This window comes from Thunnus maccoyii, chromosome 1, assembly GCF_910596095.1.
Source record: "Thunnus maccoyii chromosome 1, fThuMac1.1, whole genome shotgun sequence".
Taxonomy (NCBI): Eukaryota; Metazoa; Chordata; class Actinopteri; order Scombriformes; family Scombridae; genus Thunnus; species Thunnus maccoyii.
Window position 1 is genome coordinate 21,356,659 of NC_056533.1, and position 13,138 is coordinate 21,369,796.

Here is a 13,138-nt window from a genome sequence, read left to right on the forward strand (position 1 = left end):
TAAACATATTTAAACAAAATATTGAGAGACTTTTTTTTACTTTCACTCTTTCGCAGAACTCCCTAAATCCAATTCTAGTTTTCAGAGGCTGCTTTTCCAGGCATTAAATCCCATCAGATACAGTTAGGCTAAACTGTCAATTTAGGTTATATGTTCAGGTGACATGTGACCCATGTTTTGTCTTTACTCAATAGGTGATGTGAAGAGAGGGGCCTGTATGTGTAATTCCAGCTGAGCCATGTGTGTACACACATGTGATAGCACTGCCCCCTCCTCAACTTTTACTGCACACACACACACACGCAAACACACACACACACAGGAGCACAGACAGCACTTACCTGTGTTTAATGTTATCAGATCAGGATGGTTTTATCTGCAGTGCTCTGTATTGACAGTTGTAGGTGGTGACTCCAATGAAGGGGTTGGGCATAGGATAAGGGGAGGAGCTTTTGGCCTCAAGAATCTGTGGTCAGCAGCAGGCTGCATCTCCTAAAAACCTTTTGTGAACATTTTAGAAAGCCCTCTAGGTTATGATCTAAAATTAGTTTTCAAATTAGGGGAGAATGTCTCTAGTTTGAGTGGTTCAGCATGGATACATTGACAACCATTAAGTTCACATCACATGCATCTGTGGATTTTTATTTTCTGTTGTGGGAACAATAATGAGAATCACTGCACTACATGGTAAAAACTGAGCATTTTAAATACCAAGTCCTAAACTTTGATTGATGTTTGGTATGATTGAAGTCTGTCTGTCTTACATTGTTTTAACAGAACTACCAGTTACAATAAGAGATGAGAGAACTGAATTCTTATATCAGATGTGGTATTATTGTTGGTAGTGCTGTAGCTGGAAAAAATACTTGATCAAGAACAGCTTTTGTGTTGGTGATGTTAACGTCTTCCTTTTTAACACAAATACTGTATGGTCGTCACCTTTCAAGCTGTTCTGGCCTGCTTGATGTGTTCCACATGAATGACACATGGTCTCAGAAACAATTGGACACAACTTTGAAGCAGGAGCCTAAAACTTTGGATTTTGTCCCATGTGTGCAAAGTATGTGCATCACTGGGATCTAATTACATATAATGCTGCTCACTGATTGTTTTCAAAGTCATAAAATGTCAGCGTAAATGAAATATAGTTTCATTTCCCTTTTTTATGCACAACTTACATTGTACGTCTGTGTAAGAAAAACAATGCTGGCAGTTAAGACATCTCTTATTCAATAGAAGAGATTTCTGATAATGATGACACTGAACAGTAACATGCCTGGATAGATGTTTCTCACTTGTCTAACTTCTTGTGTTACTGCAGGATGTTTTGATTTACACTAGTCAGGTTAAAAGCTGGAAAACAATTCAGACCTTTTGCATACCTAAGTTTTTTATAAAGTGCAGCAAAAAAAAAACTTCATCACAGTGTTTGAAGCCCAGCCTTTGTAAAATGTCTTTGATATTCGAACTTCTATTTTAAATGAGGCTGAGTTGTTTGTGCTCTTTGAAAGGGCGACACTCTTCTTTGATGGAAGAAATAATGATATGCATGCCTGACTGAATATGGCTAAAAGTATGTTTTAGCACATCAAAATAAAGCACTTTAAAAAGCATTAAAATGAGCTGGCCGATTAATAATTCACTCATACCTGTGGTGCACAGGAAGACGACTCCTCGCATTAGGATTCCTCCTTTTTGAAAGCCATGCAATTTGATACAAGCATATTCAGTTCCTTTCCTCCCCTCTGTCAGTCGCTAATCACCAAATAAGTGTGTTTCTGTGTTTTCACAAAGGAAATATATGCTTGCATATGAAAAATTTACAGCTTCCCAGCAGCTTATTAGAAACGCTTAGTTAAAAATAGCATGTGCATTAGGGAACCAGGTCTGAGGTTCTGTTTGATGTCAGTGAAAAGGTAGGTGGGAAAGTTGGGGTTCAAGGCTGTGTTGTCAGCGAAAGGTAGACAGCTGTAGTTTAATGGAAGGGTCCCTGTTTGTACTTTAAACTTTTTTTGTGATTGATGAATACAATGCCCATTCAAAGCAAGTGCAGAAAATCTATCTTGTAGGGAAAAAAGCAAGGAAGACCTCACAATGCATTTGGTAAACAGAGGAGCACTTGTTTGGGCTGATGATTGTCTGAAGATGTTTGCACAGTAGGCACACAGATGGTGTGTGTGTGTGTTAGAATATGGTGTATGAGCGTCCTGGCCAACCTGTTATTTATCTGAAAGGTGCTCAGTCTCCCACTGTCTGAGGCTGAGCTGTTTCTAAGGTCCATCATTAGGACTACTGAAGTATTTCTTCTCATCGTTGTCATGTAGCTGTTGGAACAGAGCACAATTGTTCCTTTACAAATGACAGTCACTGTCAGACAGACAGCATTAGCGAACACAGAGAAAAGGCTTCCTCCTTTTTAAAGCCACTGTCAATCTTATTTTCTCTTTCTTGTTCCACAGCTCCTCAGTATTCATTAAAATCATTTAGAGGTACATCAGAAGCCTTTGTAAAATGCATATGTATTCTGCATGTCATTTCTTGAAAGATGCCTTCATTATTCTGGTGTTTTTTTATTTATCTCAAAGATAACACATATATGCACATGTACAGGCATTCAGACATATGTAAATGTCACATGTTCCCAACACTTCAGGCAATATGTGGTGCAACTTTTTTGATTATACAATATTATCATACATATATAAATACTAAGAGGTGGAAATACAAATTTGACAGTAAAACACTATTTATAAGTGAAATACTAAAACCTTAATGTATTGGGGTAATTATGTTCGTATAGGCAGGGGATGCAATTTAATCATCTTGCATGATTAGTAATTCAAAGGGTCATTTTTAATGCTTGCTATGAAAAAGGTATAAATGGATAGCCATGAGCCTCTCTCCTCACACCTTCTCCACCTAGCTGAGACAGCACTGGAAAAAGGGAAGAGCTTCTGTGTAGGATCGGGATCCTTACCTTCATTAAAGCAGGTGGTATATATATGCAGCAGCTGAATGTATGGGGAAGCAGCAAGGAGAAAGGAAAGAGGGTGGCAAGTGTAGGGGAGATAGAAAGGTAAGGGGAGCAGAAAGAAGGAGGGGAATTGTTAATACACCTGAAGACTTGGACACAATGTGATTTGACATATTTAACATAAATGTATGGGAAAGGTTGTATTGAAAGTTGGGGGCCTACTGCATGGAGGGAGATGGTAGTCTCTCCACTCTGAGGCTGCAAGGTTGGTAGACCTCAGAAATTGAGCTTAATAAATAATTCTTTTCATACCTCGTTCCTTACATTCAATTTATGGGAGCTGGAGCAAGGGAGGAGAAAAAATATTTTTGCGCTTGGTTCATCTGTGTCTATAGTATAGAGATCAGACAGTTTCATAAGAACATACTAATAAATAGATTTTAATGCATTTTTAATATTTAACTAAAGCGAATTTAACCTTATACACAGTATTTGTCATTTAACACATCTGTATTTAACAGGCTAATTTGTGGATGTGTCTATTTGTGGATATTTTTACTGTTACTATTACAGTTACATGTTGACACTGTGAAAACTGTTTCAGTGCAGACAGAGCAATTCTGTACTAACACATTTCTACAATATGTGTGTACTTGTGAGTGCTTTTGACAGCACACACACACCTGTTTATGTGTTTCAGCATGCACATGTGCACATCCAGGTGTGCTGTGTGTGGGAGAAGCAGATGTGTTGTGTACTGTACTGTAGATGTTGCATTTAGTCTGTATAATGAACATGATGATTAGCATCCCCTAGATGCAGCATAGCAGCATTGCAGCTTGTGCTCTTTTTTTTTAAATTGTGCTCTGTGTTTTGCCATTAGTCTTCTGCTGTTGCTCATTCAAAAACAGGTGCACAAAATGTTATGGATTGTTCTCTGTATAACAGAGTAGATATGTAGATTTAATATAAGCTGTGGTTGAAGTTCGAGTTGTATGCTTATGGTTAGTTACAATCAAATTATTCAAGTTTATGTTATTGTTAATATAAACTAGGAGACATTCGGTGCAGTGGTGATTTGTTATTGCTTTTAAGCCATAAGTAGTGTGAGAAATCAGGAGACAGAGCAACAAAAAATGTTTGCAAATTCATATCACGTCCTTGTGAGTGCTTGTCATCCCTCACATTATAATTCCTTTTGTCTTTGAAGATAATAGGCCATAAATTGTCCTTGTTTGTGAGCCAACTCCCTGAAAGCTTAGTGTTTATGAGTTTTACCACCGGGTGTCTAATGGCCAAGCACCAGTGCTGTGTCTCTTTAGTGTCCTGTAAAGGTGAATGCCATATCATCTTGTTGTTCAGTGGCCTGAAGATTAAAAACGCTTCTGCTAATTAATATCTCCTCTCAATTTCTTCATCTTGAATTTGCCTTTCTTGCAACCATGCATAAAACTTGCTGTCATTATTTCACTCCTATTTATACTATATACAGTTAAGTCTTTTGATCAATAATAGAAGAACTGGATGTTCTAAATAATAGGAAATGATTTCATATATAGCTTCAATAATAGTTTTATTTTTTAAATGAATGTAGAATAATTACCTATGAAATATAAGATGAAATGGAACACTGCCCTTTATTGCTCTGGGCAGTGACACAGAATGTAGATTAAAAACCTGGATAGAAATGGGAAAAAGAAAAGACAATATTCAGGTATTGTTAGCATAGCATTAAAAGAGAATGACTTGTAGCACTAAGGGAGTTGTATCATCTCCATATTAATGGCCAACTTCCTGAGGGAATAGAGGTGAGGATTTTCAACACTGCAAGGAGGAGAGGGGCGTCGAAAGCCCTCTGCAGTGTGAAGGCGAAAGGGGAGTTAAGGGAGTTGGGGTATCAGAAGATACACTTTTAAAAAAGTGTACCATTGATGGTCCTTGAGTTAGCTTAAAGTTAAGGTGAATGGCAGAATGTGGCTGTTCTGTGCAAAGTGACAGTGAAGTTATGCAGCCTAGTTGGCGTGGACAGACTGGATGATATGTTACATTTTTTACAACCGGAGGCCTAAAGCTGCCACGGTTGAGACAGGAACTGTGGTAATGAGGGGGCAGAGGTTCCGGAGATGATGAGGACCCCATGTCAGTCAGTCAGTTTGCGGGGAATTCCCCTCCAAAAACGTTTCAATATTTTAAACATCTTCCACTTCCTTAGATATTGTTTACTGTAACTAGTTAGCTGTACGTTTTTAGAATATGGAGACAAACCAAGGACAAAGCAGATTGATGGCAGCTGTGATTGCACTGGAGATTTCAATGTCAGATGACCTGTTGTGGTTAATTCAGTCTGTGCTGTGTCAGTCACTCTGTCCAGCAGGCATCTTTTTTCCCCCCTTGAAAGCACAACAAGGCTGTGATTGCTCCAGAGACCGGTGCAGTGTGCTGACAGCCCCTTTGCTGCTTGAATAATACAGTCCAGCTATGGGAGGTGAGACAAGGTGCCAAAGTCCAATTCACTTACGGGACTCGACAGCACAAAAGCCTCTGGTTTACGGAAAAGGGGCATGAATTAATAATCACCAAATTGACTCTTAGGTTTTTTTTCTTCACTCCTGCTCTGCCTTATGCTTTCAAACAAAAGCCCACCCTGTGTATCTGTCAGAAGAGGTTTGGTGTGGATGGGGGCCCTGTGTCTAATGACCAGGCAGAATAGGTCAGGGTAACAGACTTCTGAATGAGTCACAAATTGTTAAAGTAATAATCTTGAAGATTTCCATTTAAATAAATGTCTGTTAAGTCACTATCTATTGCCAAATAAGGTAACACAATGATGATTGAGCCTATGGCCCACTGATGAAAGCCCTTGCATTTGCAGTGTCGGTGGCGACATTCCCAGGAAAAATCACAAGCAGCTCACAGTTAGTGACGTGTTTTTCATCACCCAGCAGTGGTTGGTCCACCAGAGAGGGTAGGGAGAGCTAACGCAACAGACTTGCTCTTCAACTCACTTGTGTGTGAAGCAGCATACTGTTTTTTTCGGTCTCTGCTAGCGTTGTGAGTAAACGGTTACTGACGTCACACAGGCGACACTGTTTGGATCTCTGGGAAGTGAAGTCCAAAAACACACCTGCAATTACTGCTTATAATTGCTGCCAAAGTGAACGAAACGGAGATCTTCAAGATTGTAACTTTAATTTAACCAACCACATAGGTTTATATACAGAAATATACTGTATGTTTATACTATACTGTAAATGTACTGAAGTAACCTTAGACAGTTAAAACCAAAGTGCACCTCTATTTTTCACATTTGAAGTATATCTCACCCATGACTGCCCTTTTCTGTTCTTTCTTGAAAGCATGTGTGCTCTTGGAAAAGTCCTATATCCTTCTCCATCAGGACCCAATGTTGTGGTCATTGGTTCTGATCACTTGTTCATATCATAGATTCGCTTGTCTCACATGTGCACACCTATGCTCAGATACCAGTGTCCAACTGTTTTTATCTCTATTTCATTCCCAGTTTTACAATGTTTCGGTCATTTTTTTCCATCACCCCATCAAACAGGATACAGTAGTTGGATGTTAGTCATGGTGCTGGTGATGGTGTTGGGGTGTAGGATTCTTAAGAGAAAGTGATTGATCAGATTTATGGAGTCTTAATTGGCCGTGACAAGAGACTGCATCTGAGTAAGTCCTTCATCTGTCCCCCTCTCTTTCACTTTCTCTCTCCATCTCTCTCTCTATCACACACATAAATACACCCTGAGATAGACTGCCTGTTTGGGCCCTTCTCTGCAGCTCTCCAGTCCCTTAGCATAAACAGCCACTTGTTTCACCTCTCTGGTGCTAATTGAGTAATTGTGGAAGTGGCATATACTTGTAATCAATTATGTTTATCCTCTTAATCATGAGGCTGAGAGGATACTTGTGTCTACTTAATTCATGCTTACTTCCTGTACTGTATGTATGCATTTTACAGCTATGGCACATTCCCTGTGTTACCTGCTCTTATGCACACATTAAAATAGTCTTAAAATTTATTTTTTACACCGTATCCCTCCCTCAGTTACAAAAGTCGTTAATGTCATTTTCATATATGTAAGTTATATTAGCTGTTATACTATTTTAACAGCCTGATATTAATTTTTCACAGTGTTGGATGTGGAGCTCTGTTTGGTTCTTCTGCTCTTCTTCTTCTTGTCCCAAGACTAAGAGACCTATTTTTTGTCTTACCTTCTATCTTTGAGGACTATAGTTTGCTTTGTATACTGTAGTGTTATTAAGCAGCTGATGGAGTGAGGAAAGGCCAAGGTGCAGAGATGCAACTATGATGTGCAATGCAATGGAAAAACTGAAAGAGCAATGAGTTTTAAAGGAATAGGTATTATAATTATCAAACTGAATTAGAATCCCCAAACTTAAGAATACATATATATTGTCATGATTTTCCTATTTAGAATAGAAATCAAAAGATCAACCAAATTGTTAAAATGTGAAAGTGTCCACACAAGACTGCCCTTGTTTACCCTGAGAGATGAGTTAAGGGGAAGTAGGAGTGGACTGAAGTAGAGTTGAGGAGGAGGAGGAATTGGCGAGGACAGTGCCATGACTGAGAGGTTAATGTCAGGGAATGGGAGGTTCCTTTTGTTTAACATTCCCTTTGTTTATTGGCGGATGTGTTTAATAGGATTGACTGTGACTGGACCCTAATAGGGCCTCCCTGACTGATCCCGGTGTCTCTGGGAGATCTCGCAGGCTGCTCTGTCCAAAGCCAGGTCCCCCACTGGGTAATCAGCTCAACTGCCCTCGTCCTGATTGGAGCTGACATTTTAATGTCTGGAGCAGGAGCGTGGTCAGCCCCGCTTAACCTGACCCCCCGCCAAACCACCCCTCCCCTACCAATGCCCTCTGTTCTCAATTTGCCCTTCCAGGACTGTACAAATCAGGCAAAATTTAACTCTTTATGGGCTTGTTAGGGGTTAGCAAGATACCTCCTTAAGTTTCACAGTGAATTCTTTACACAGGTGACAAAGCGTTGCAGCTCCCCCATGCAGGCTCCATGTGGATTTAGCTCCGCTCGAGCCCGAGCTTAACTGAGTGCTCAACTGTGATGCCTCTCTGTGTGCCACCTCTAGTTTCTCTTTCTCTCTTTCTTTATAAAGTGGAGTAGTTTTAAAGTGGTTTGCAGGGGCACTTGTGTGAGGCCTTGCTCCGCAGTCATGGAAAGGAAAAGACTTTCTATTTTGTTAATATTGGCTTTGTATGCATTAAAAAGGTTAGCCATATGATCAGGGTTGTGAGCTAGCAAAACACTTCAAGTCCCAATGGCATGTTTTAATGTCTTGAAAATCTTTGAGTAAAATGAAAGCTTGTAGTTGTATGCTACCAACATTCAAGGAAGCATTGAGTTTTGCACAGAGGTTTAAAAAGAGGTTGGAGAAGGCTTAACTGGTTACAGAAATACCAGTGAAACAGATAATTTCACTGGCATTCACTTGCTTGTGGAAACAAAGAGCAAAGGGATTTCTGAAGCAGTGTCAAACTGTAGTCACTGCTTGACAAAAATATTCTTTTCTTGATCCTTTTAAAATGGCCTGATTCCCTGAGTTTAATGAATACAATTTTAACAAGGAACTAACCAATGACTATTGGTTATAGATCCAAAATCTGAATTTTATCTTCTTCCTAAGCTGGTCCCTATCATCCTCAGGAATCCTTGTAGACAATTCTGTGTGTATTGTGTGTAGACAATTACCTTCTTGTATATAGCTTGTACAGTAAAATGTAAAAAGACTTGGTTGAAGACCTTTGTGTTAAATTTGGTGTGATATATTTCCTTTGTAATATACTTGTATCACAACATCAGGACCACTTTCAAACAAACAACATTCTGGCGCTATAGACTGTAGAAAATACAAGAAAATACTGTGCATTAACTGACTAAAAACATTGAAATACCCATTAAATATATAACAGGTAAAGACTATCTGACTAAAAGTGATTACAGAAACAAGTCATGTTTAAAGCAGAGATTTAGACTGTGGATCTCTCACCATCCATACTGTATGATGAGGTCGCAAGATGTTTGTGTACCATGTCTCAAGTTTAGAAACTCATGTGGACTGAAAATATGTGGTGGTGTGAAACCTAAAGCTGCACCCTGTGGTAAATTAATATTTGTATTAGCTATTTATGGTGTTGTATGTTACCCTGACAACCCAACATTGAAAGGGACAGCCTATCAGAGCATGTTGGCTGTGGGTCCCTCTGCAGCAGCATGAGAAGAAGAGTAAAAAGTGTGTGGTATTTTTATATGAGGAAACAAGAGTTGTATTACAACACCTTTTCTTCCCAATTCCCATTAAATGCAGTTATATCACATTTAAGAAAGACAGTCCAAAGCCCTTTATCCACAGTTATTGATTGACCTGTTCCCAGGCTGCCAAGTCCTCACCTTGTCTTGACATGCCTGCTCTTCTCCCTTTATCCCTCCCTGTTTGTGTGCATGTGTGTCTGCGTGAATATGTGTATGTTCAGAAGTGTCCGGCCACTTGGAACGGCACCAGTCAGATTCCCCGATCCCTTCCAAAAGGCCCTCTTCACGCTCAGAGACCTCTGAGAGCCCGCTCTCCTCAAAGCGTCCCAGGACATCTGAAAAGAGGGCTGCAGAGCAGGTGAGTGTTACTGTACAAACCACAGAATTTTGTTACCATTGATGCATTCAGATATTCATAAAACTCTGTTTCTCAAACTCTTTGAATTAGGGATTCGGATGGTTAACTCATCCTCAATTACCAAGACCTCATTATAAGCCTAAAACTTACACATCAATTAAAAGAAGAAATGTAAAAATGTACTATTAATAATTTTTAGTTAGTTATCCCACTGACCCTTTTTATACTATGCAGGGTTTTTTTCAAATCTACTCAGAATTATTTTAGCCTTTCTGCTGCAGTTGCACTGCTAATTGTGTATAAGGTGGAAAATCAATATAGTATTTGACAGATGAGAGCACTTTGAAGTGGGTGCCAAGACTCAGTGGTGCTCAGTATTACACACTTGTCTGTGATCAGAGGAATCTGCCTGCTTGAGGGAAGGGTGCCCCACTCTTCTCCCTGATCTACAGCTCCTCTTTTCTCACAAAGCCATTTCACCCTATTAACCCTCTGTGGATCTGTTTTTTCCCATTCTTTCTCTGTTTCTCTGTTCCTGTATCTACTTTCAACCAGATGTACCAGTGCCCCTACTGCAAGTTCACCAACACTGACCTGAATCGTCTCAGAATGCACGTGATGACACAGCATTCTGTCCAGCCCATGTTACGCTGCCCATTATGCCAGGACATGCTCAACAACAAGATCCATCTGCAGTTCCACCTCACACACCTGCACAGTGTAGCGCCTGACTGCGTTGATAAGCTTATCGCCACAGTAAGTCTTGTTCTGTGTGTATTTTGTCGTTGGAAAAGTTTTCAGTTGTTTTTTTTTTTCATTTTTCAGCCAACAATGCTTTTGAATCTTTTTCCTTACCTAGGTAATGTGAAGTTGTCTCTTGTTTTGTTAAATTGACATGTATTAGCTTGGCATGGCAAGTACATATTGTTTATTCTGGTCATCCAGTGCCATAGCAAATATAATGCATAAGTACTTACAGTAATACATTATCTTAAGTTTATATATATCAGGGAATGCAGAAGAGAAAATCACAAGAGATTAACAAATGGATGGCCTTGTCACCTGGGTAAGCTTTGTTGTATACGTAGCGCCAATGTAAGTTCTTATTCCAATTTGTCTGTCTACTCTGTCCCATTTTGTGTCCGTCATTATCTCCACAATCATTTATATTTTGTGTTAGAGGCAAGGAGACCACAACCAGTCCGTGCTGTGCTGAGTTTTATAGGCCCAACATATTGCTACTTATACACATTACAGCCAGCCAGATTGCAGGCAGTGGGTCAGGTCAAGGACCACTGTAAGGATTCAGCAATGCCAAGAAGATGAGTCACTCTCTCTTATTCAATCCCTCACCCTGGAGTGGCTGCCTTGCTGTGCGAACAATTGTTATTCCTGTCTTCCTTCCTCTAAATTGCCATCATTTATTCCTTTATCAAACACAAAGAATGCTGTTAATTGTGAAATGGCTGCAGGCAACCCCATTGGCTCATTGGAAATGATTGGGCCTTGTTAAGATGCATATTTTTTCTGTTCTTTTTCATTGTCTTAATGCGCCTTTCATCAGAGCCTTTTTTCAGCTCTCATCTCAGTCTTTTGGGGGAGGGGAACTCATAATCTGTTTTTGAAATTTTTTTTAATGATTTCAAGATAAGGAGGTCTCTTAGCTCCCAGTTCACATTCAGTTGACATTCTTACAATGTCTATGATCACCTGTGTGCTAGTCAAAACAAAGCCTTTTATTATGAATATGTTAAAATAATTATGACAGAGATGAATGAAAATTTAATTTCCAAAACAACAAACAAGAAACAGTTTCCCCTCTTTAAGAAATTCAAGTGGAGGCAATAGAAATGTTATTATTCACTACTGACTACTGATTTAGCCAAAATCAAGTCACATATAAATATTACATGTATAGACTGTGTTGAAAACACACTGTATTTTAAAATATTATATCAATACTCAGCTGCACTACAAAAAATAAGATATACAATTTGTAGTGTTTGTAGTATAGTCATGTGGTCTTTGACTCTCAAGTCCTGAAGTTAGATTTATATCAGCTGCAGTGCACTGGTGGACCCTTTTCTACTGAGATAGGATACTCTCCTTGCTTCCTTTAATGTTCATCAAGAGGAAATAAAATTTTATTTGCCCTGTTTTCTTGTAAATCACTGAGCAAATCTTTGTTCTGTTCCACCCTGTGAAGTTAAATAGCTTGCTGGACAATCACCGAGTAAAACATTGCTCTGTCTGCTGCCTGGCCATCTTCATCCCCCATCTAGAAAGTAAATGGCAAGCACATTAGTATGGTAGACGGCAATATTTATTTCTTTTATAGAGGTAGTAATGTACTGAACCACTACAAGAGGACCGTGACAGAACAGCAGTAATATAACACACATTAAAGCCAGCACCTTTTTATAACTGGTGAATGCAGATGGAAAGGTCCTTTTCCTTTCCACATGTCTAAGGAGAGGAGCATAATTAATTCTGAAATAGGTGACTTTTATTTCTTGCCAAGCATGCATAATGATGCGTTCACTCTCCCACCCTTCATCCACCTATCGTCTTTGCACTCCCTCCTCCCTCCTTTCGTTCCCACCCCATGTCTCTCTTGCCTCTTTGTCTCAAACACAGTACATATGTATAGTACTGTATATATATATATATATATATATATATATTAACATACTGTATATATCCTCAAGTCCTCCCTCTCTCCCCCTATGTTTCATTTTCATTTTCTGTCTGTGTAAGATAGGGGTAATGAAAATAATTGTGCTTCATTAATTCTGGGTCTGGCTGGATGATAGCCATTTTGAACTATGTTTGCCAATTAGGCGGTCCAAATTAAAAGTGACCTTGGGATACTCTGCTCTTTCCTCTAATCGGCTAATGAAGCAGTTGTCTAGAAACAGTCCACTTTGTAATGTAAATCATCAATTTTTTGTGTTTTATGACTTTTCATGTTGGTTGCATTAATTCTCTACTTTTAATTTTAAAGAGTAGGAGAGATGTAACAAAAACACAGAAGAAAAATGCTGGATGTGTTTTGATGAATTTGTGGCCACACTAATCATAGTGTTGGTCTTAGTGATGGGAAGAGTTAACTGTTATGATAAACCTTGAAACCTCTCTTGCTTACGAATGATTCTGCTCCATTTGGATTTAGCCTGTATGCTATATGACATGCTAAAATATCCTCAGCTGTGCCTCTCTGCTTTTTAAGACTATTTTTTATGGCATTTTTCCCCTTAATTAGAGAATTTAGAGTGTTGAGTGACAGGAGTAATGGGAAGAATGCATGGGGAGAAACAGAATAAAGACATGTGACAAAGGTCCCCATCCAGAATTGAACCAGGGACATCACACTAAAAGTGGAAGTGACTGAGACTGCAGGCCCACCAGGATGCATTCTTTAAGATTGTTTTTCCCTTTTGTTTCTCTCATTTGAGACACCTTTATTTGATATTACTTAAGAGAACTACCA

The 13,138-nt window shown here is 39.2% G+C and overlaps 1 protein-coding gene across 3 annotated transcripts in view; it reads left to right on the top strand.

Annotated features, from left to right (window-relative positions):
* The window catches only part of zfhx3b (zinc finger homeobox 3b), a 344,746-nt gene that overhangs the window by 317,216 nt on the left and 14,392 nt on the right, over positions 1–13,138 (top strand). For all 3 annotated transcript variants that reach the window (XM_042396488.1, XM_042397285.1, XM_042398099.1), the window contains 2 exons: positions 9,512–9,648; positions 10,204–10,404. In XM_042396488.1, coding sequence (XP_042252422.1) covers positions 9,512–9,648; positions 10,204–10,404 — 338 coding nt within the window. The remainder of the gene's footprint in view (positions 1–9,511; positions 9,649–10,203; positions 10,405–13,138) is intronic.